We start from the raw sequence: 21,857 nt of genomic DNA, 5'->3' as shown, positions 1-21,857 counted from the left end.
TCTCCCGGTTGTGAGGCAGCTGGCGAACGTACAGATTCAGGAAGGTCCCAGCGCCAGCCAGCTTTCCAGCACGTAACCGTGCTACAGGGGGAACACGTCTAAGAAGTATAAACTCTCAGGAGTCAAGGCAAATTCTAACAATCCTGTCGTTAAGAATATAGCGATTTAATGGGTCCAAGATAAAGGCCGGAAATAGCTGGTAAATGAAGATCCCTCTGAAAGCTGTCCAGGTACCCCCTCAGCCTGTCCTCCTCTGCCCTCTGTCCTCCGGTGGAAGGTAACCAGCCGCAGGCTGAGGGAAGCCGCTTCAGGAGTGGCCGTGGTTGTGTTAGTGGAGTCCATCTGTCCTCGGGTTTGCTGGGACAGCTGCCAAGCTGCTGCCCCTCTCCTGGCGCCTCTGCAGGGAGAAGTGCAAAGGCGCCCTCCCAGGGGCGGCAGCCTGGGTAAGGCCCTGTGGGGGTCCCCAGTGCACTCAGCCCTCCCGGCTGCGGCAGGGGCCTTCACTCCCTGGTCTTCGCTCCCGCCTGCTGTGGCTTCATAGCAGGTGCACAGGACAGAGAGGCCTCTCTACTGGTCCCTCACCACACCCCACTGTCAGGCCCAGCTCCGCCTCTGGGAAGCCCCAGAATCAGTGATTCAGGCAGCTGGGAATGAGGCAGGGACTTTCTGCCAGCCAACCTGACAGCAAAAGACTGCGAGGTAAAACATGGCTGGGCATGGCGCCCTCCCTGCCCCCTCTGTGCTCCACAACAGCGCCCGCCTCCTTGGCCAAGAGGATAGAAGGTGCTTCAAAACATGTGCTCTGACTCTGTGCCCCAGTTTAGGGAGGAGAGCCCGCGCTGGCTCTGCAGGCCTCCCAGAGACGGCAGGAGACTGTCCGTGGCATCTCTCTAGAAGACTCCCCCGCCTCAGAAGAGGCCCAGGTGAAAATATCCCCCAACCACCTGCCTGCTGAGGAAGGGAGGGGTTCACACAGCCCAGTGAGCCCTTGGATCTGAGCTGGAAGTCTGGGGGAGGAGAACCGAAGCTGTGGCTGGCAGGGTCGTGGGGCTGAGGCACCCTCGGCATCACATCTCCCCAGAGGCCACTACTCTTCAAGCCCTAGAGGCTGGAGTGTGCAGAGAGAATGTGCCCGCACCCTGTCCCCAGGAGGAGCTATAATCGGGCCCTGGGTACTCCCTCCTCAGAGCCGGCAGCCAGGAGGGCGATGGGAGAGACTTCCAGCGTTGGAGGCCTCCACAGAGGAGCCGGTGGCGCCCGTCAGGCTGAATGGGATGTCATATTGTAGGAGGCTTTCTTCAGGGTCTCCAGGAAGACCTGTTCATTCTCCAAGAAGTCACGGTCCTGAAAGGCAGGGGCTGAGTGGAGCAGTCCCCACTGCCCGGTTCCCTCCTGTACCCACTTCTGTGAACAGGGACGCTGGCTCGCAGGACTGAGAGCAAGGTGGAGCCAGGCCTCACTCGGGGGCCCTCTCTCCACTTGCTCCCCGGCTCTGGGATGCGGTGGGGGCGGTGGGGGCACGGAAGTGAGACAGCGCAGGTCTCAGCCATGGTGAGGCCCCTTGTCAGCACATGACTTCACCTCTGTAAGCCTGTCTATAAACTGGAGATAATAACATTACCTGCCTGCAGGACTGGGGGAGTGGGGGTAGAGGCTCGTACTGCACATACAGCTTTCAGCACAGAGCCTGGCACGCAGGGAATGCTCTGGAAGTGATAGCTCCTATCATTCTGATCACAGGGTTACTGTGGGTTCAACCAAGGTGATGGATGCAAGCTGCATCCCACAGAACCAGGCCTGGGGGACGGGTCTCAGAGATGCTCAGGGGGCAATCTGCACTATTATTATGGGGTGGGGGGACTCAGCCCTCCCTGGGGCCAAGGTGCTCCTTCCTGCCTCCCACCAGTGTGGACAGAGGAGCCCTGGGCCCAGGGCGAGTGGGCGGCTCAGGCTGGGGCTGCCTTCCGCTCGGGACACTCACCTGCTCAGCTGTGTGCTTCAGCAGCACCAGTTTGGCGTGGAGGTGTGAGGGGCCCAGGCCGGCGGGGGGCTGGCTGCACTGGGGCGCGGTGGCGGCAGGAGCCACAGCGGCTGGAAAGGCCGAGGAGGAAGTCAGGGGCTGCAGCGTGGGTGGCACAGCAGGACAGCTACAGCTGGATCCCTGCGGCCTTCTCACCACCGTGGGTGGCAGCAACTGTGCCAACCTTCTGGGCACTTCCACTGACTCTCAAAAGCCTTTGAAAATGCTCATGGGATATTACCTGGCAAGTCCAATTCTGGGATTTTATTCACGGGAAATAATCAGGCAAAGGTGTAGAGATGTATATACAAGCATTTCCACTGGGGTGTTTATCTTAGTGACAAAAAACCGCTCAGTAGGGAATCAGTAAAAACATGGGACGCAATGGACAATGATGCTGATTAAGAATTATGGTTAAATGTTTAATTACTGATAGCAAAACACGTTCCATATATATGTTTCTGAATGAAAGAAATCAAGGTTGAAAACAACTGAGATGATCTCAATTTTTTATTTTGAAAACATACAGTGTAGAACGCTCTGCACCAAAATGTTAGAAGTGGTTTTCTTTAGAGAGTGAGGGCGAGATGAACTTTCCACAAAGCAGCTTTCCTCTCTCTTCTCTCTTACTTAGCTTTCCCTAACGAACATGTGTGACTCGAGTAACAAGGGACTAGCAAGGGGATTTTAACGGGCCCCTACCTCCAGTGAGGGAAGCCGCTCCGGGCACTGCCCCCCAGTGGGCCGGCCCAGCCCACAGCCCATCCTTTGAAAGCTACTCACCACCCAGGCAGGAGGCTGCCGGGCCCTGGGTCCTGGGGAGCAGCGCCACGGGGCTGGAGGGCAGGTCCTGTCGGATGTGGTCCAGCCGCAGCCTCTGCTGGGCCAGACTCAGGTGCTCCTGTCCCCGACCCCAGAGAGAAGGACGTGGCTGCGAGGCTGGGAGATTGGAGGGGGTCGCAGGGGCGGCCGGAGCCGGGAGGAGCCTTGCCTGGTGCACGTGCCACTCCTGCTGCCGCAGCCGCTCCTGCTGTTGCTGTACCAGCTGCAGCCGCGCCTGCTGCTCCTGCTGCACCTGCCGGGCCTCGCGCAGCGCCCGCTGCCCCTCCTCCAACTTCTCCGAGGCTACCTGCGGTCAGCGAGGCTACCTGACGGTCAGCAGGGCTGGCTGGCTGGGTGCCCAGCCACGCCCCCCCCCCCCCCCCCCGAGCCCAGCAGCCCAGCACCTGGCTCATGCTCTCCACCTCCTCGGCACGGAGCCTGGTGCGCAGGGCAGCGGCGCTGACCCTCTCCTTCTCCAGCCGCAGCTCCTGCCGCTCCCGCTCCAGGGCCTCCCGCTCGGCCGCCAGCTGATCCTCCTTGGCCCGGAGCTCACTGGCCCTGATCTTTAGCTCAGCTTGCTCCTGGAGATGGCAAGGCCTTGGGTGCATTCTCCCCTCCGGAGCTAACTCCCCCTCCCCTTCGTTTCCGAGAGGCTCCGATCCACCCTGACTCTGGGGGAGGCAGTGTGGCAAGGGGTCCAAGGACGGGTCAGAGAGACCTGGGGCCAAGAATCGGGGCTGCCCCTCACCCCGGGGCTCGATTCCTCTGAACCCCAGCTTCCTCATTTCTAGAATATCTAAGTCAGGGGAACATGATGACAATTAAATGAGAGAATGTATATAAAGCACCTAGGACAATTAAAGGAAGTTATTATATGATTGTTTTCATTTCTACATTCTTGTTATCTCTAGGCTCTTTACTAAGGGAATACATCCCGAGGGAGGAGCAGTGAGGGCCGGGGAAGGAAAGGGCAGGGCTGCTGAGCTCCAGGGCTGCCCTGAAGGCTCTGGGCCCTACCTTGGCCAGGCTGATGAGGGTGCCCTCCCGCTGGGTGTCCACCTGCAGTGCCCTCTCTGCCTCACGCTCGGTCCGCTCCTTACTCAGCTTCTGCTGCGCATAGAACTCGGCCCACTCGGCTGCGAGGCGCCGCTGCTCCTCCCCACACTTGCGCATGACGGACTTCTGCTCCTCCAGCAAGGCGCTCTGGGACAAGAGGGCCAGGGCACGGGCTGAGCATCCTGAAGCTTATGGCAGGGGTCACAGCTGTACATGGCATGGCTGCGCTCACCTTGGCCTTCTCCAGCTCCTCCCGTTCCATGGTGATCTGCTGGACCATGACCTTCCTCTGCTCTTCTAGAGAGCGCTGCGTGGACTCGGCCCTGGACTGCTCGGCATTCACCCGCCATCGCTCCTGGGGGCCAGGTGAGGACATGCGTTCCCTGGACACTCTGCCCGCCCCCTCCGCCCCCCGTCAGGCCTGACTGCACCCCAGGGAGCTGTGCAACCCATCCGCCTCTCCCACACTGTGCCACAAACACCTCCAGAGGTAGAGAAGGAGGTGCCGAGCAGGGCTGCCAGGGCCCAGGCACTGGGATGAACTGCACCAAGGCCTAGAGGCTCAGGAACTACCACCAAGAGGCACTGGGCCGCCCCACAGCCCTGCTCCCCGGATGCAAGTGGCTGCACTCTGCGTGCCTGTCTCACAGGCAGGTGGCCGGGGCAGGTGTGATACAGCATATGCCAGGGGACCAGGGGCCACACTAGCACGAGCTTAGCAACTTGACCATGCCTGCCTGAGGCAGGGGCTTAAGAAAGTTACCAGAAGAAGAATACATATGGTTCAGGATACAAACACACCTACATCTAATGTTGGTAAGTCTACGGGAGATACAGGACATCCTCAGTGGCTATCTCTGGCCAGTGGGTGATTTTAATTTTCTTCTGTATTGCTAACTGCATTTTAATTTTTCCAGTATAATGTATCATGTTATAACCTAGTACAAAGGAAATGAAAGGTATTTTTTTAGAGAATCAAGCTTGTTCTTCTATATAAAAGATACGAAGGCGTTCAAAAATGCATCTCTTAAGAGCTCAGGAGGCACAGGCTTCAGTAGATGGATGAACGTGACAGATCTGAGCAAGGTGGGCAGGAAGGGCAGAAAGGGGAGCACTGGCTGCATCCCTGGGGTGCTGGGGAGACAGGCCCTGCCAGCGGGAGGGCAGCCCACCTGCTCCAGCAGCCGGCTCTGCTCATTCAGGCGTGCCTCCATCTTCCCGATGACCTCCTGGAGCCGGCTCCTCTCCTCTTCCATGTCCCGCTGCTGCTGGCGCAGCCTCTCCTGCAGCACTGGGGGGCCACGGGGCGCTTAGTACATGCCCTCTGTCCCAGTGGGATGGGGGTTCAGGGGGGTACCCACGGCCCACCCAGTACCTCGGAGCTGCTGGTCGTGCTGCCGGAGCCCCAGCTCCCGCTCCTGGGCGGTGGTGAGGTGTGAGGCCTCCACACGGGAGGACAGCTCATGCAGGCTGCTGGAAAACTTCTCCATCTGCTCAATGATGCTATTCAGGGACCTGGGGCCGGGGGGACTGGGTCAGCCTGGCCCTGGGCCCCAGCCCTGCCCCTCGGGTGGGCAGGGCCCAGATGGCACCCATACCGCGTGTGGGAGGTGGCACTGGTGACCGCGTCGATCTCTCGGTCCTTCAGCAGCTTTAGCCGCTGCAGCTGCTCCTCGTGGTCCTGGCGCATCTCCAGGATGGAGGCCCTGAGGGGAGCGAGGGCAGCGCAGTGAGCGTGCATGCCAAGCTGTGCCAGAGGGCTTGCCATTTGGCTCCCCTGGCATCCTTCCTCCTGGCCCTGGTCCTCCGCTTCTCCAGGCACTGCCTCCGCTTCCTTGGCTCCTCATCCTTATGTGTCTTAGGGCCTTGATGCCACAACCACTTGAACGGGGAGACTCCTTCCGTTACGTAGCAAAGGACATACACAGGAGAAAAGATAGGTGTGTGGGTAGCCTTTTCTTGTCTGGCCAATCCGAGAAGTGTTGCAAAGCCTGCTCTGCCCACACCAACCGGCTCCCTTACGTAGCGTTTCTTAGTTTTGTTCTCATCTAGAGAGGCAACCAGATGGACACACCAGGCACAGGAGTGTAAACCTCTTCCAGGGTCCACCTAGTCACCAGACTCAAAAGAGCACCAGCAGGCGAGGGGCCTGACCTATGCTGAGCTAGGTCCCTGGGTTGCCCTGCCGCTGCCAGGACCCCTCAGGCCCTGCCGGGACCCCTATGCCCCGCTGCCAGGGGAGTGCTGGGCCCTCCACTCAAAGGGGGTAATGGGTCAGTGTGCCTGGCCTTGGTCCTCACACGGAAGGGAAGCGGTCAAGCCTCAGCTGTGGAGCCTTGGCTTGGCGACTCCAGGGAATGGACTTCCTCTGGCCATCCTCGAAGACTGCCAGGCCCTGCCTGTGCCCCAGGCCTCGCCCTCACCGCTGCAGCTCCCGGAGCCTCTCCATCTCGTGGTCCTTCTCTTGCATGGCAGCCGCCAAGCGCTGCTGGTGCTGGGCTGTGAGCTCGGCGCGGGCCTGCTCGGCTTCTCGGCAGCACGACAGATAGCGGGCCGACAGCTCCTCGTGCTCCCTCCGCAGTCGCCCCTCCCGTTGCTGGTACGATGTTTCTAGCACCTTGACGTGGCTTCTGCCAACAAAACACAAAGCCGTGGTGCTCAGAGGGTGAGGGCAGATACCCAAAGAGCCTCCCCGAGCACACTGGCTAGTGCCAGCGCCGAGGCTTGGGAAGCCCGCCGGGAGGAGCGGTGGGTACCTGTGGGCACTCTCGATGAGCTCCAGGTCGGCCTGGTGCCGCTGCTGCAAGCTCTCGAGCAAGAGCCGGTGCTGGGTCCGCTCCAGCTCCAACTTCCGCACCTGGAGATGGCGGGAGGGTGGGGAGGTGGGCTCCCTGGGCCAACTGGTTCCAGCCCTCAGAGGGAGACCCTCTCGTCACAACCTTGCCCGCCCCCCCCCACAGCCCAGGGCCCCTCTGTCCTTCACCTGGGCCTCCAGCTCTGCCAGCCGGGCCTGGCTCTGCAGAAGGTTGGCCCGGAGCTCGGCCGTGCCGCTCGGCAGCTGCACCTGGGCGGCCAGGAGCTGCCTCTGGTATTCTGTGCCCGGCATCAGGCTCTGCGCCAGGGACTCGAGGAGCAGGGACTGTAGGAGATGGTGGGAGATGGTCCAGGTAGAGGAAAGGGATGCAGCTGAGCTCAGCTACCTCTGGCCCTCCCAGGCCCTGCGCCTCATCTGTGGCCGCAGATGGGGACAGAGACATGACACCCGGAGGCCGAGGCCTTGGAGTGGTGCAGTCATTGTCCCTCCCCGCCTCTCTCAGCATGACATCCTCCGCAGCAGGCGTTCCAGATTCCTAGACAAGCAGCTGAGCCCTAGCAGTGTCTCAGCTATGACAAAAGCTTCCTTTGCCTGGCCCCGAGTCCAGATGTTGAGCGCCTCTCTACTTCCTGCAGGTTGCCCACCACCCACCATCTCCAAAGGTGCTTCTGGGTTCCTAGGGATAGGTCTCTGGGGTCTCCTCACGGCCGGGCTCAGAGCTGACTGCCTCCCATACCTGGGAAACAGGCGGAGCGGCAGCGGGAGCATGGCAGCTATGGAGGTGGCTTTCTAGACGGAACAATGGGACATGGGCAGCCCTGCTTTCTGACTGTAGTATTCCTGGCTGCCCCCGCCAGAATGCCACCTCTACCTCCCTCCTGGAGTCGGCAAAGTCACAGCCAACTAACTGCCTGAGACTGGCGAGGCTAGAGGCTGAGGGAAGCTCTGGGGGCGGTGGGGGCGGTGCCGTCAGATCTCCCCACACACGATTCCCTGCAGGCTGTTGGCTCAAAGCGCGGCCGTTGCCTCTGAGCACTGGAGAGCGGGCCCGAGGCCCGTTCCTGTGTGTCCGCCGTGCCTACCTGGACAGGCACAGAAGGCCCTGGGGGCTCCTGGGAGCTCAGGACACAAGCTGCGGGCTCTGAAAATCAACAGCAGAGAAATGAGCAAGAGGCCCACAAAGGCCCGGAGGTCTCATGTGTCTGTGTGTGTTTGGGAGTCCAACTCTACTTGTCTTCCCAGACCCCAAAGGATGCTCAAAGTACCTATTCCACACCCATAGGTAAAGCACCAAACAAAGCAGAAAACAAACCAATGCTGGAGAGGTCTCCGAGGGCTGTTTCCCTCTTTGGGTCACCTGTAGGGAGGGTCAAGGCAGCCTGGTTCCAAGTCACAGGGGACCTAAGGACATAGAGATTGGCGGGGGGTGGAGGGGTCAGTGGTGGCAAGGTGAACAGCCTACTCTGTAGAAGAACACAGGGAGACCAGAAGAGGGTTGGCGCGGGTAGTGAAGGAAAACAGGTTCAGAGAGTTGACTGGAAAGGCCTGGTAGCTGGCAGTTTACTAAGAGTGAGGTCTTGGTTGGGTAAAGGAGACCGGGCCCGGCTTCAGGTCCCCTTAGTCGGTGGGCCCGATACAAGGTAGCACATACCGCATGCCAAACCGACCAGGTCAGAGCCCAGCTTGGCTGCGCATCGTCTCTAAGGAAGGAGGCCCACGCAGGCCCACCCCAGCGTCTCACCGCCCAGCCCCCTGTGGACATACCCCGAGGTGGCAGGTCTTGTCAGTGGCTTCTGTGTCGCCACAGTGGCTGCTTGCTTGAACCCTTGAGTGCTGGGAACAGGTTGGCTGAGGAAGTAAATGTTACAGCACAGGTGGCAGAAGGTTCCAGGTAGGCTGGATATGGACAAGGCCCGAGCATGGAGCTGCCGGCCAGTCGTCCCCTCGGCGCCCCTCCTGTTCCCAACGTCCTGTCCTATCGTGGGAATTCTCTTCCCAAGTCTGAGCCTCTAGCCTTCCAGTGCCCCTTGTTGGCCCCAGGGCCCGCTAGGGCACAGTGGACGGGCACTGACCATCTGCTGACGGTCCAAGGAAAACCAATCCACACGTTCTAGACACCAGAGTTAAGTTCAAGTTCAAGGCCTTGTTCTGGCCCACATAGCTTCGCTGAGTTAGACGGGGGCTCTGCTCACTCCCCGGCCAGGTCCAGCTCCCTCTGGGCTCCTCTCTTCTCCTGTCTGTGGTTCCCACCCACCTTGGCTGGCTCTCAGGGCCAAAGGGAAGCTTTCTCCTTGGTTTCAGAGGTAGGTCAAAGCTACCCTCCTCGTTCACACCAACCCTGGGGCTGGGTTATGTCCCTGGCCTGTTGCACAATTGCCTCCTTCACTTCTTCTTCGCTCTGGCCGCACGGCATCTTGCCACTTCCTCCGGACGATGCCAGTCTTGCCCTCTTGCCCCCAGAGGTCCCTCGCTGTCCTGCCCCACAGGAAGGCCACTCGGTCACCTTCCCTAGGAGTTGCCCCTTGGTCACTGTCTTCTCTGACACTCCCCCAAACACGGGGATATGTCGTGTCCTTTGGCGCAGGCCAGCAGAGGCACCAGTGATTTGGACACTGCGTCTTTTGGGACCCCAGGGGCACTGTGGGCAGGGCCCTTGCTCAGAGGCACCAAGATGACTGTGCCTTTGTCACAGCAGGGTACCCTCTGTCCCTGCCTGATCAAGTCAGCCCTTGTCCGCACGACAGTCAGGGTGTGAGTGTCAACAGCCTCCCGATCCCCTCATGTCTGCACCTGGGCGAGGATGGGGAGCCAGACCCTCTCTCCGTAGTGTCCAGAGAGGTAGAGAAGCACAGCTAAGAGGTGGTGCGGGCCGGCACTTCCGCCTGAGGCGCCAAGATGGGCAAGACTGGCCCCCCACACCCCTGCCCGGCCCTCCCTCCCTTAGATAGCAGCCCAAGGCCATACCTGCTGGAAGGGGGACTGCCTGCTGCCCCCACCAGGTTCTGGCCCTTAGAGGCCTCTGTGTGCTCCTCTCTGGCCAGACCTTGGGACTTCTTCCGAGACAAGGCATGGCTCAGCCAATCCTCTTCTTCTTTCTCCTGAGACACTCCCAGCTGGGAAGCCTGGCTGGCTTTGGCAGGGAAACCTGCACCCTTCGTTGGTGGCTTTGGCCCCAAAGAGGAGGAAGGCAGTCCAGCTGGGGCAGAGTGCCGGCCTGAGTCAGAGTGCTGGCTCCTGGGAGGGAGCACGGAAGGAGTGGAGAGCGTTGAGCCTCCCCTCTGAGCCTCTCTGGTGGGAGAGGGAGGGCGCAGGTCGTCATCCTTGAGGCCCAACCAGTCAGCTCCTCCCTTCCTGGGGTGAGTGGGGCTGGAGGCCGCTGGGGTGCTCTGTTTGGAGCCTGGTTCTCCCTTGGTGTCTGCGCTACCTTCTGTTAAGAACCTACTTCAAGACAGAGAGGAGGGGGTCTAAGGCAGGGCAAGCAGTCCATCCTAAGAGCCCCCCGACCGGCCTTTCCCTCTGCTGCTTGGGGGTGACTCTGAGGCCCACACTAAGGAGTGAGAGGCGCCTGGAGCTCCGCACAGCCAGCCCCGACGCCCAGCGAGCACAGTGCCCACCCAGCTCGGGCGGCAGAGCAGCGGCTGGCGGAGCACCACTGGGAGAACACCACCGAACACAGACATCTTGAACAGGGGGCAATTCCACCCGTAGCAAACAGCACCCAACGACAACCACGGGCACGCACGTCCAGAGAAAGACCAGTTGGATCAAGTGGTTTTAGGTTTTTCTATCAACAGTGTCACCTGTTTGTTTATCTGGCCACTGCCTAGAAGCATTACTGGCCCCTGGCAGAATGTTCCGAGGTCTAAGAACATACTGGGACTGGGAGAAATGTCAGTGCATGTGCAGGTTATTTAGATAGAAAGGGGCTGACAAAGCCAAAGTGGCATAGTATCAACAACTGTGGATTCTGGGCGAAGCACAGGAGGGAGCTCTCTGTACCATTCTTAGAACCTTTCTGTCCGTTTGAAATTATTTCCAAATATAAAGTTGAAAATGTATACCGGGAGGAAAACCCCAAATTCAGAAAATTCTACCCACTAACTTAATGTTTCGCAGCACACAGGGATGAGCCCATGGCAGCGTCACGGTGGACCCCAGGGCCATTCCTGGGGAGCAGGGCATGAGAAGCCACTGAAGGTTCACGGTCTCGCTGCCCTGGGACTGAACATCCCTCAGCTGTTTATGGCTTTATGGGTTCCAGGCGGTGTTGGGACCACCTCCTCCTCCTCCTTCCAAGGAGGCTGGAAGGAAATGGGCCTGGATGGGCAGGACTGGGCAACCCCCCTCTTCCTTCAGCACCTGCACAGAGCCACCCCTGGGCCTCGTACGCTATGCTTCCCCAACAAGACTGTCGGCGGGATGGGGGAGCCTGGGGCACCTCCTCCTTCCTGGTGGGCACCTGCCCCCAAGGCCATGCTCTCCGCAGGTCCTGCTTACCTGACCAACTGCCGGTGGGACTGGCGGCCCTCACAGGAGCCCATGGTGGGCTGATAGGCCCCAAAGGTGAAGTCCTCATCACCCCAGGAATCTTCCTTGTCTGTAAGTGAAGAAGCCCGTGATCTCTAGCAAGGGAATTAGACATTTTGTGGATGCAGAACTCTGTTTAAAAAAAATTGAACTGGTAGCTTGACGTGTCAGCAAGTAAGCAGAGGTGAAGCTGCCGTGGGGTTGGCAGGGGCGCGGCGCTGGGTGTGAGCTCAAGGTCTCAGGATCACACATGCCGGGCATCACCTGGGAGCTGTGAAAAAGGTGCCGGTGGGGTCCTGCCCCAGATGTCCTTTAGATGCGGCCCGCCGAGCTGCCTGTGCCATGGGAGCGATTCTCAAAAGCTGGCCCGCGGGCCGACACTTTGAGAAACACTGGTCTAGAGTGATCTTTTGCAAACTGTGAGCTGCTTCCTATCAGCAGGCCAAGAAACCAATTTCATGAGTCACAACCGATGTATTTATAAATCAGATAACGTATAAATAAAAAAATAACAGAATACTGAATGTGGTAATTATCATTCCGTGATGCTTCTGTCTGTTATGATAATGTGTGTTGTGATGTAGGCTTATTTCTCATTGTGGGTTGTGGTAAAAGCGTGGTCTGGGAGCCCTCCACCTTGCCTCCCCTGCCCTGCCAGCTTCCTCACCCTGGGGTCTCTGGTACTTCTTGTCCAGCTTGAATTCCCTGTGCTCCCCAGTGCCCGGGCGGGCCAGGAGCTTGGTGGCAGTGCCCCGACCCAGCAGCTCATCCAGCCTGGAGCGAGCAGGACGGGGGCCTTCCCTGCGGGAGGAAACACACACAGGTGCATGTGAACGCCGGGGGCGCCTGGGGGCCTGCATCATGCCCACCTTCTAGCTTTGCCCTAGGCCTGAGGCAGCTGTATGGGCAGGGTTTCTCCGCTCCTAAGGACCCTTACTGGTCGCCCGTCTGCCTCCTTTCCGCTGTGGGGCTGTCTGCAAACCCCAGGGTGGCCATGATGTCGTCCTCCTCATCAAATAGCACTTCTTCTTTCTTTCGGACCGGGGTGTCCCCAGGGGTGAGTGGAATAGAGGCACCTAGAGGACAGAACACAGGGCACAGGACTCAGGGCCCACGGTCTGCCACGCCCTCAACTGCGGCGTCTGAAGGGGTCGAAGGGGGCGCTTCTCCGTGACCCGGATGTCTGGGTGTGGCTGCAGGCAGCGCACGAATCTGGTCTGCGCGTAGGACCGACTCCCCCGCCTCACCCCAGCTCACGCATCCCACCTCCCTGTTTGGAGACACCAATGATCTCTTGGTCCAGACCTCAGCCCTGTGGTCCCGGCCCAGCGGAGTCTCTGGTTGTACCACCTGCATCTGCCCCAGACAAGCAACAAGCCCACCCTCCCTACCTTGATCTCTGACTGGGGCTGGGCTTTTTTCGGAAGCCATTTTACTCTCGGTCCCAGGGGGCTTCTTGGTGAGTCCTTCCTCATCGTCGGAGAGAAGTCCCGCCAATGGGTCTTCCGAGTCTCACGGCCAGAAGGGAAAGCACAGGTCAGAGTGCACCGTTTGTTCAGGAAAACAAGCCCTGCGCCATGGTGGGGGAGCCATCACTCCAGGGGAGATTTCTAGCTGCTCTAATACATGAACAGGCCACTCAACACCCAGGACACACATCAGCCTTGGCAAGGAGACAGGGAGGCAGGGGGCGGCCCTGGGCCTGCCTGTGCACCCCTCAGGGCTCTGCTGCCTGTGCAGCCTTCTGGAAGCATCCCCCAGGCATTAGAGGTAAAGTAAAACATTCGTGCATTTGGCATATGTGCTGCCGAAGTGAGCACAACATTCGTGCATTTGGAAAAGGAAGGGGAATTCTTCTTATGCTTTATAAAACCTTCAGGTTGATGTCTGGCTTCAAAGTCTTGCAAAGAAGGGATCCAAATCTCCCCCCCCCACACACAACACCACCAGTCCCTCCCTGAATTCCTGAGGAGCTGAACTGGCGGCCCCAGGAGTCTGCTCCTCCTCTGACACACGCAGCGACCTGACCCCGGGCAAGCACGTGAGCACCAGCCAGGCTCTGCCACTCTCAGAAGTGTGACTACAGGGCCTGTGGTACCTTCAAAGGAAAACTTCCTGTACTGACGTCCAAGGCTGCTGGGAGAGGGAGGGGGCTTCTTGGCAGGAACGGTGTCCCCTGTAAGGAGCAAACAGAAGGCAAGGTCCCAGCCAAGGTCCTGCCACACCATAGTGGGGACCCTGGGATGGCGTGCCCTTCTCCCAGGGAGGCTGAGGGCTCATGGCCTGGAGACAGCGGTGGGGTGGGTTGACACCTCCCCAGTTCTCACACAGGCTTCTGCCAGGGAAACGTGGTCTGGAGCCACCTCCTGCCCCCGAGTCACATGTCACTCCAAACAGTCATGGACTTGGGAGGTACACAGGCTCCCACCAAATTCCCCAATTGAACTCAAACGGTTTCTCCGGGAGCTGCCATGTTGAACTTGGAGGGCCTGGAACCACACTACGGAGGGAGGAAGCTGTCCCCTCCCCAACCACAAACAGAGAAAACCCATAGGAATGAGAGCTGCCCTCCGAGTATCTTCCCTGTCCCTAGAGTGTCCCTAGATTCAAGATACTCTTCCTACTCACCTTTCTCACTGGCTGTCAATATGCCGGCAGGTTTGGGATGACTAGGCAGCTCTTCTTTCCCAGGACCCTTGGCAGCTCTTTTGCTAGAGGCCAGATTAGACCTCTTCAGACCTAAGAGATCGGCATCCATATCGTCCAGATCCTGGAAAAGCGGGAGGGAGGGAGGAATGCTCACTGGTGCTGGGCTAGGGGTGCTGAACGCCCCTGTGCTCTGAGAAGCCTGGTGATACGGCCTCCATATTCCATGGGGGACGAGTGGGGACCTAGTTTGGGGAACTGACCCTGACTGGCTTACAGAACAGGTGAGAGGCCAGGCCGAAGCACGGCGTCTCCACTGGCTCAGTCTCAGATAAGCCTGGTCTAGGGTGGCACCTCCACACCACTTACTAGCACCGGTTTGCCGCAGGCTTAGTAAGTGGTGAGAGTCTCTTTACGGTGGGAACAAAACAGCAGGACCCCGGGATTGAAGACTCCCAGAGGGACTGCCGCCAGGCTGTGAGAAGGGGCCAGGCACCCAGCCAGCAGAGGAAGGCAGTCGGGGCCTCCCGCCACCCCCGTCCCCCGTACAGACTCGCCAAATGCTGACCCTCATAAGGGGATGAGGACTTGTATCTGGGAGGACACTTGGCCCCCCAGGGGCAGAGGCATGAGGAACAAAGGGAAAAGGGGAGACTATGCAGGAAATAGAGGAGTTGGGAAAGAAAACCGGACCACGGGGATGCAGAGTGAGCTGGGGATTCTGGAGTGAGCCTCGATGTCCCCACCAGCCGCTGAGTCAGAGGACTGGAGGGCTGTGGCCAGGGGTGCCAGTGGGAGGGCCCTGGGGAGAGTGATTTCAAGACGAGGTTAAGAGGCTGAATATGGAGCCAAGAAGGGAACAGACTCCAATTCTTTAGCCCTCCCTTCCCCCCAAGGCTGAAAGCAAGCACTTGGCCTTGGCCTGGGACCCTGGGTTAACAAGGAGGACAAGAGGCAGGACATCAGGCAAGGAGGGTGCTGCCGGACAGAAGGGCGGGGAAGCCAAGGTGACCTAAAGTTCCAGACCCCAGCGAGGCCACCTGAGCCCTGGGGGATTATCGTATAAACTGTACAGAATTTATGACTTAAAATTTCATTGCTAAGCTTAGCTTGGGGCTTGATCCAATGAGAGCACAGCTGGGCTGAAGGGGACTTGGCAGGGGATGTAGAGAGAAACACAGAGAACAGTTAAGAAGCAGCCTTAGAGGACAGTCTCTCCTTCTTTCCCCTCAATGGGGGTGGTGTCTTTGGGTGGGAGCCAGCCCCACCGCACTAGGGGCTTGGTGCATGACTGTGTCTCCCGGTGGATGAATCTCTAGACACCAGGAGACTGAATTTCTACCCAGAGGGACACGAAGGGCAGCAGCTCACGGATGAGCTCCTCTCTTGACTAGGAAGGGCTTAGGAACACAAACTGTAAAGGGAAAAATGGGAGGGAGAAGGAAGACTCGGCAAAGAACATTCCTACGCCCAACCCTGCTCCCAGAACGGTGCAAACCAGTCAGTACCTTCATTGCCTGGAGCAAAATCTGTGGGTCTGCATCTGAGACGTCGGACACCTAAGTCCACGGGAGGGCAAGGACACATGTTAGCTGAGGCCGAATAAAGCTCTGGCTCCTTGTTACCTTGTTTCTGTGAGGGCAGATGGCCCAGCAGGGGCAGATCCCGGCCAACAGGGCACCAGCAGGAGGTCCTACCTTCCCCTGAGACTGAAGTGTCCTCAGAAGTCAAACCTCCCCAGGTGTGGAGATCCAGAAAGCGCTGCCACTTTCTGTCCCTGCTCAGCGGAAAGAACCCTTCCACGACAGGCCATCACTATGCCATTTCCCAACTATGTAACCGGACAGCCGGGAAGCTTCTTACGGGAAACACAATTACAAGGAGCAACATCCAAGACTCTAACACTTGCTGGGAGCTCTACTTTCTAGCTCATCTCACTGGCAGGAAGGAAATACATGTTGAGTTCACATCTGGGTCCATCTGGCAGCCCTTGGGTATTATTTTAAGAACACAATGGCTAGGGGCACCTGGGTGGCTCAGTTGTTAAGTGCCTGCTTTCGGCTCAGGTCATGATCCCAGGGTCCTGGGATCGAGCCCCACATTGGGCTCCCTGCTTGGCAGGGGGCCTGCTTCTCCCTCTCCCTCTGCCCCTGCTTGTGTTCCCTCTTTCACTGTGTCTCTGTCAAATAAATAAATAAAATCTTTAAAACAAAACAACACATTGCCTTTGCAGAAACTTCTGAACCCTTGTGTGAGCAACCTCCCAGCCACCAGCTCTATTTCACTGCTTCCGGGGATAAGGAGAGAGGGTGGGGAGTAGGGTGGACCAGGCTCACCTCAGCATCAGGTCCTGGGATGCCTGCTGTGGTGCTGAAGCCATAGTCTTCCGGGAGGGACCTGCGAAGAGGCTCAATCAGCACTTGCATCCCCAGGGCACTAACTGATTCCGAGAAAGGAAGGTGGCCCAGAGCCCCGGTGAACCTGGAAGGCTTCTCCAGGAGAATGGGACAGAGTTGCTTAAAGGAATTTCACAGGCCCCCTAATGCAGAGATTTTCCATTTTTTTTTAAAGCAGTAGAGGCCCTTTAAAAACAATCTGTTAAACACCTGTGGTGAGCACAGCATAACTCGACCTGTCCCATTGCCATGTAGCACGCTTGAAACTATTTTAACAGTGGGTATCAACTGTATTTCAAAAAAAGAAAAATAGCCACAAGATGGAAAAACAACTGTTAAAAATCAAAGATAAGAGAGAATAACAGAGAGACTCTCGGATGGCTCAGTCGGTTAAGCGTCTGCCTGTGGCTCGGGTCAGGATCCTGGGACCCTGGGATCAAGTCCCGCCTCGGGCTCCTTGCTCAGCGGGGAGCCTGCTTCTCCCTCTGCCTGCCGCTCCCCCTGCTTGTGCTCTCTCTCTGACAAATAAATAAAATCTTAAAAAAAGAGAGAGAGAGAGAGAGAGAGACAGAACTGCGTTGGTTAAGATGAAGGTGGAGGGCAGAAAGCTCACAAAACTCCCTCCTATCTCTCAGTGGTGAGGAGCACTTTGGAAGAACAGCCTGAAAGCCACTGACCTAGGCCAATTCTCTTATTCTGGGGATGAGCACACTGAGGCTCAGAGAAGTCCCGGAGTCACCCAAGATCACACAGTAAGTAGCATATGCAGGACGGGCAGCCAGCACTTCTGACCCCTGGTCAGTTCGCTTTCCACTCCTCAGGTTCCTCACGGGCCAGGAACGGGGGGAAGGGAGGGGTAACTGACAGCAGAAGCAGGGCACACAGCAGGTGGAAAGTACGGCGGTGAGGAGGCAACAGCATTTGGACTGAAGGGGTGACAGTCACCCAAGCCAGGCCTGCTCTTACTTCGTTCGAGCCTGGGAAGAAGGGAGCGCCTGGGCGGCACCTGTGGCATCTCGGGCACGTGAAGCTAGTTTAACAGGCTCCTCAGGTAGTGTCACTGGAAAAAAAGAGAACAGAAATGATGCCATTTGGCTAGTGAACGGGAGTCAGATGGAGAGGACTGGCAGTTCCCCACCAAGCTCTCCCAGGAAAACCTTCTCCCAGGAAGTTCACCCTAAATGCCAGCTGGGGCCCAACGAAGAGCCTAACCCCACTACACCCCATCAAGCGCAGGAAGAATGACGCACTTCCATCACTCAGAGCTCTCGGCTGAAGACAAGGCTTGGGCTCCATGGGTTCTTCTGGGCCAGGTAGGGGGAGCCTCAGCCTGGTTGCCCCCGGTGAGCTCCCCACACCCCAGAAGACCCGCTCCTCAATACAGCAGAGGGGTACACACACGATATCCAGAATATATAAGAAACTCATACAACTCAATAGTAAAAAGACAACCCAATTTAAAAAAAAGGATCTGAATAGACCTTTCTCCAAAGATACACAAATAGCCAATAAACCCATGAAAAAGATGCTCAATGTCAATAGTCACTAGGGAAATGCACATTAAAACCACCATGAGAGGGCAGGGGGTGGGGGATGAGGTCACAGGGTGACAGGCATTAAGGAGGGCACGCGATGGAATGAGCACTGGGTGTTACATAAGACTGATGAATCACTGAACTCTACCTCTGAAACGAATAATACTCTATAAGTTAATTAATTGAATTTAAATTTTAAAAGATTAAAAAAAAAAACCCACAACGAAATGAAACTGTATTATATGCGTCAAGATGGGCATAATCAAAAAGACAGAAAATTAGCAAGTGTTCACAGGGATGTGGAGAAACCAGAACCCTCGTACGCTGCTGGAGGGAATGCAAAATGGTGCTGCTGCCATGGACAATAGTCTGGTGGTGCCTCAAAAAGTTAAACACAGGGTTACCACATAAGTAATTCCATTCCTCGGTACACACCCCAAAAGAACTGAAAACATATGGCCATACAAAAACGTGTACCTGAATGTTCCTAAGAGCATCATTCATAATAGCCTGGCCAAATGTGGAAACCACCCAGGTGTCCACCACCTGTGATGAGTGGATCAGCAAAACATGGTCCATCCACACACTGGAATACTGTCCAGCCGTAGGAAGGAATTAAGACAGGAATGGCTCAGTGTGGGTGAACCTCGAGAACACCATGGTGAGTGAAAAAAGTCAGATGCAAAAGCCAAGTATGATGTGATGACATTGTATACAACATGTCTAGAACAGGCAAACCCACAAGGAAGGAAAGTGAGTAAGTAGTTGCCTAGGACTGGGGGGAAGGGAGACTAGGAGGGACTGCTAAAGGGCGTGGAGTTTCTTTATGAAAGTGATGAAAGTGTTCTGGAATTAGATTGTGGTGATAATTATGTAACTTTGTAAACATACTCAAAGCCAGTGAATTATACACTTGAAAACAGTGAATTTCTGTGAGTAAGATTTCAATTAAAAAAAAGGGGGGCGGGCCTGGGTGGCTCAGTTGGTGAAGAGTCTGACTCTTGATTTCCGTTCAGGTCATGATTTCGGGGTCATGAGATCAAGCCCTGCATCAGGCTCTGCACTCAGTGGGGGGGGGGGTTTGCTTGGGATTCTCTCTCTGTTTCTCCCACTGCTACCTGCCCTACTCTCTCTCTCAAATAAATAAATCTTAAAAAGAAGAACAAGCCTAAATCAGGAGATTCTGCAGAAGGGGCACTTACTCTCATCCCCTAAGAGGTCACCAAGGACATCATCAATGGAGCCTAGAACAAACAGAAAAGGAACTGTCAAGACTTCAGGAGGAAAGAATGTCATTAACAAGCCTCATGTCTTGAGACCTCATCCCAATTCCAGACTCCTCCCCACCAGAGCGCTCAGATACTGGGACCGGAGCCCAGCTCTCTCTTCAATGGCCACGAGACGTTTCCTAAGTCTCTGGCAACAGATCGCAATGCCTTGTTGAAGGACCCCAGGGTAGAAATTGAAAATAACCTTCTCAAAGGATGATGGTGAGGATTTTCAGGAGCGCCTGCATTCTACAGCACACACTGGCCAACAAGCCAGTTTTCCAGACTCTGAATAAAGCCCCGTGTGCTTCTTTGGGAAAAGTGTCCAAGATTTCTAGGCACACACAAGCTTCTTTCATGCCAACAGCTTCCTCATGCCCTTCCATCTGAGACCTCCCCCTCCCCTAGCTGGGGCACATGGGGGGAACCCAAAGTACAAGTACGGAATTAGTTTTTGCACCCAGCTGAAGTGCCTTTACCACCCTTAACGCCAACCACTTCTCAATACAGATCCCGACAAGAAGGACTTTTTCCCCAAGCCCCACCCCTGTCTATTTATTTCTGGATTACTCTGAGGGCCAATAGGCAGCAGAGAGAGTCCCCTGTGAAGACCAAAGCTTCCTGTGCAATTATGGGGGAAACCAGCAAGACTCACATCAAGAACATTTAGATACAGACACGTCTATGTTATTTTTGGATGAAAGGTGGGGAATTATTTTTGCCTTAAGGGTGATATTCCATTTTTCCACTTACCTTTCAATCCCTTTTTGGTTTTTGGTGCCTGACATTGGAAAAACAAATCACATTAACAAAATCAAACAGTGAACATGGCTGAAACTGAGAATACAGCATAAATTGTTGTGCCTTCTGCCAAGTCACCAGAGGAAAAGGAGCACCAATGGCATTTAGAGACAGAATTTCTGAGAAGAGACTCATTCAGAGCACGGAAACAGCCCCCACTAACCAGCAATGGACACCACTGTGGGTGACATCCGGTGGACAGAAGTCTCTCCTTTCCCTGATTTCCAGATGCCACCTGCAAACCCTCCCAGGCAGGATGTAACACGACTGGGACAGTTTTCCCCTCTTCTGTGTCCCTGACTTCTCAACACCAAAAAGGGACACTTAAAAATGCTTCCGGCTGGCCATTCAGAGGCTCAGAAGGCTTGCTCATATTTTAATAAGTTTGGTATCAATTCCACCTCCCATCATTCTTCTCTGGGGACCATATCCTAATCCTTGTCACCCAGCCCCTAAAGTTCTGCAGGCAGTCAAGATCTTGGGGGTGGAAGTAGTGGTGAGAGTCTGCATTCTGCCTACCATCTCAAGGCTCTGGGAGCTGCTTGTAGCTTGTTCACGGCGCTGTCCAGCTCATTTGAATTCTGCCCACATCAGGCTCATCCTCCCTAGTGAAGAAAATTCAAGTGGTTGCTTAAAAATGATGTAGCTCTAACAGTGCTTGGGTCCAAGGCCCATCTAGGTTTCTCTCACTTTACCCATTCAAGAGGTTAAAATCTAGTCCCATAAATTAAAAATTCCTTATAGGGAGAGCTACTTAGATGAGAAGCAAAGTGCTCTCAGTGACTTAATGAGTGCGGTGGTCCTCATCTCTTATCCTGAAAGAGGATGCAGGAGATGGTAGGTACCCATCTCAGAAAGGAGGTAGGTGCCTGGTACTATGGCCAACATGCATTCCCAGGCGACATCCATGACTACATTTGTGCATTCAGCACCAAGGGTGGATGTGTGCGCTGGTTTTACTCCTTGAAACGATTTTCACCGATGGTGGAAATTTTTCCCTTCACGGTAACTGTAAATCCGACCTAATCCATTAACAGCGCAGTGTTTGACGCAGAATGTCACTCTCTCCTTACCCATCCTGAGCATTCCCAAGGCCGACAGTCCCTGCCTGGCAAGAGAGGACTCAGAGGCGGTCATCTCTTATTTGTCTGGTGTTGCAGGTCCTGTTAACAGAATGCAAAATTCATCTGGGATTACTTATAGGGGCCACTCTGAATGTTTGTGTTTCTCTTTCTTTACAATGGCAATTTTCAGGACCTACAAGTCCAAACATGTTTTGTCTCCCATCACACCCGAGGGCTTCTGCCATCTCCTAGGGATTCCGTCCTAAGCTCCCAGGCAGGGGGAATCTCGGAGAAGTCTGCAAAGGCCCAAAGTGCCACAGAGTACCATCGCGTCATCGCATCTGCTCAGCCAACTCCGTGCCTGGCATTTTAAAATCCTTAGCAAGGGCCCTTCCGGGTCACCCCGTAGGTCCGGAGACTCCGCGCCCCTCCTTGCGTCACCCCCTCTGCGCGCCCCTCCCAGATCAACCCCGAGCGCGGCCTCCTCTCCTCCCAGCCCCTGAAATCTCCCGGGTTACGCGCCATTCCCCGCGGAGGCGCAGCCGCTAGCCACAGCCGCAGGTCCGGACCCCACTCGAGCCCAACTCGCTCCGGCCTCCCGCTCCGGAGGCCCGCGGACGCCAATCTCTCAATCGCCGGAGTTCGAAAGAAAGGCGAAGCGCGAAGCACCCTGGGAGTTGTAGTCCTTGGTCCGTTCATTGACCAGAGTCAAGGGAGCTGGGGAACGCCGAGATAAACTACACTTCCCAGAGTGCCCCGCCGCGGCCGTTAGCCTTGTTTGCGGCCCGGCGGGTTGCTAGGTGCTGGCGCCAGGCCACTGTGGGAGGAGGGTGGCCGGCTCCAAGGTAGTTCGGCTTCTTCTTCTCGCCCTCCCCAGGGACTGCCGGGACCTGGGTTCCAGGACCTC

General features: G+C 56.5%; 1 protein-coding gene across 11 annotated transcripts; it reads right to left on the bottom strand.

Annotated features, from left to right (window-relative positions):
* Positions 1-149: 149 nt before the first annotated feature.
* Positions 150-21,587, bottom strand: FBF1 (Fas binding factor 1). Of its 11 annotated transcripts, none has more exons than XM_025859806.2 (31): positions 21,473-21,587; positions 20,960-21,049; positions 20,406-20,491; positions 19,839-19,866; positions 19,020-19,061; positions 17,249-17,342; positions 16,223-16,283; positions 15,395-15,445; positions 13,869-14,010; positions 13,339-13,416; positions 12,632-12,751; positions 12,178-12,316; positions 11,908-12,041; positions 11,211-11,310; positions 9,678-10,154; positions 8,478-8,561; positions 8,026-8,114; positions 7,796-7,854; positions 6,882-7,037; positions 6,655-6,755; positions 6,322-6,528; positions 5,497-5,604; positions 5,274-5,413; positions 5,071-5,189; positions 4,131-4,253; positions 3,860-4,045; positions 3,247-3,423; positions 3,012-3,149; positions 2,804-2,921; positions 1,982-2,091; positions 150-1,344 (listed from the first exon to the last, which is right to left on the bottom strand). In XM_025859806.2, exons 3-31 carry the CDS (start codon positions 20,406-20,408, stop codon positions 1,261-1,263), a joined length of 3,468 nt encoding a protein of 1,155 aa, XP_025715591.1. In that variant the 5' UTR covers positions 20,409-20,491; positions 20,960-21,049; positions 21,473-21,587; the 3' UTR covers positions 150-1,260. The 11 variants fall into 11 exon arrangements, with proteins under 11 accessions (XP_025715591.1, XP_025715592.1, XP_073742141.1 ...); XM_025859807.2 differs by having other exon boundaries at positions 9,678-10,151; XM_073886040.1 differs by having other exon boundaries at positions 2,804-3,149.
* Positions 21,588-21,857: the final 270 nt, after the last annotated feature.

This window comes from Callorhinus ursinus, unplaced genomic scaffold, assembly GCF_003265705.2.
Source record: "Callorhinus ursinus isolate GAN/ISIS: 27379988/994484 unplaced genomic scaffold, GSC_fseal_2.0 scaffold68, whole genome shotgun sequence".
NCBI classification, from domain to species: domain Eukaryota; kingdom Metazoa; phylum Chordata; class Mammalia; order Carnivora; family Otariidae; genus Callorhinus; species Callorhinus ursinus.
This window is presented reverse-complemented; position numbering and strand designations above follow the sequence as displayed.

Bases quoted from the DNA above. Each gene is read 5' to 3' on its own strand.
- FBF1 (XM_073886041.1), bottom strand. The intron at 11,311-11,907 runs GTGAGGAAGCTG...CTTCACTTACAG, and splicing joins GAAGTACCAGAGACCCCAGG to ACAAGGAAGATTCCTGGGGT. The intron at 5,414-5,496 runs GTATGGGTGCCA...CCCCGGCCCCAG, and splicing joins AGTGCCACCTCCCACACGCG to GTCCCTGAATAGCATCATTG.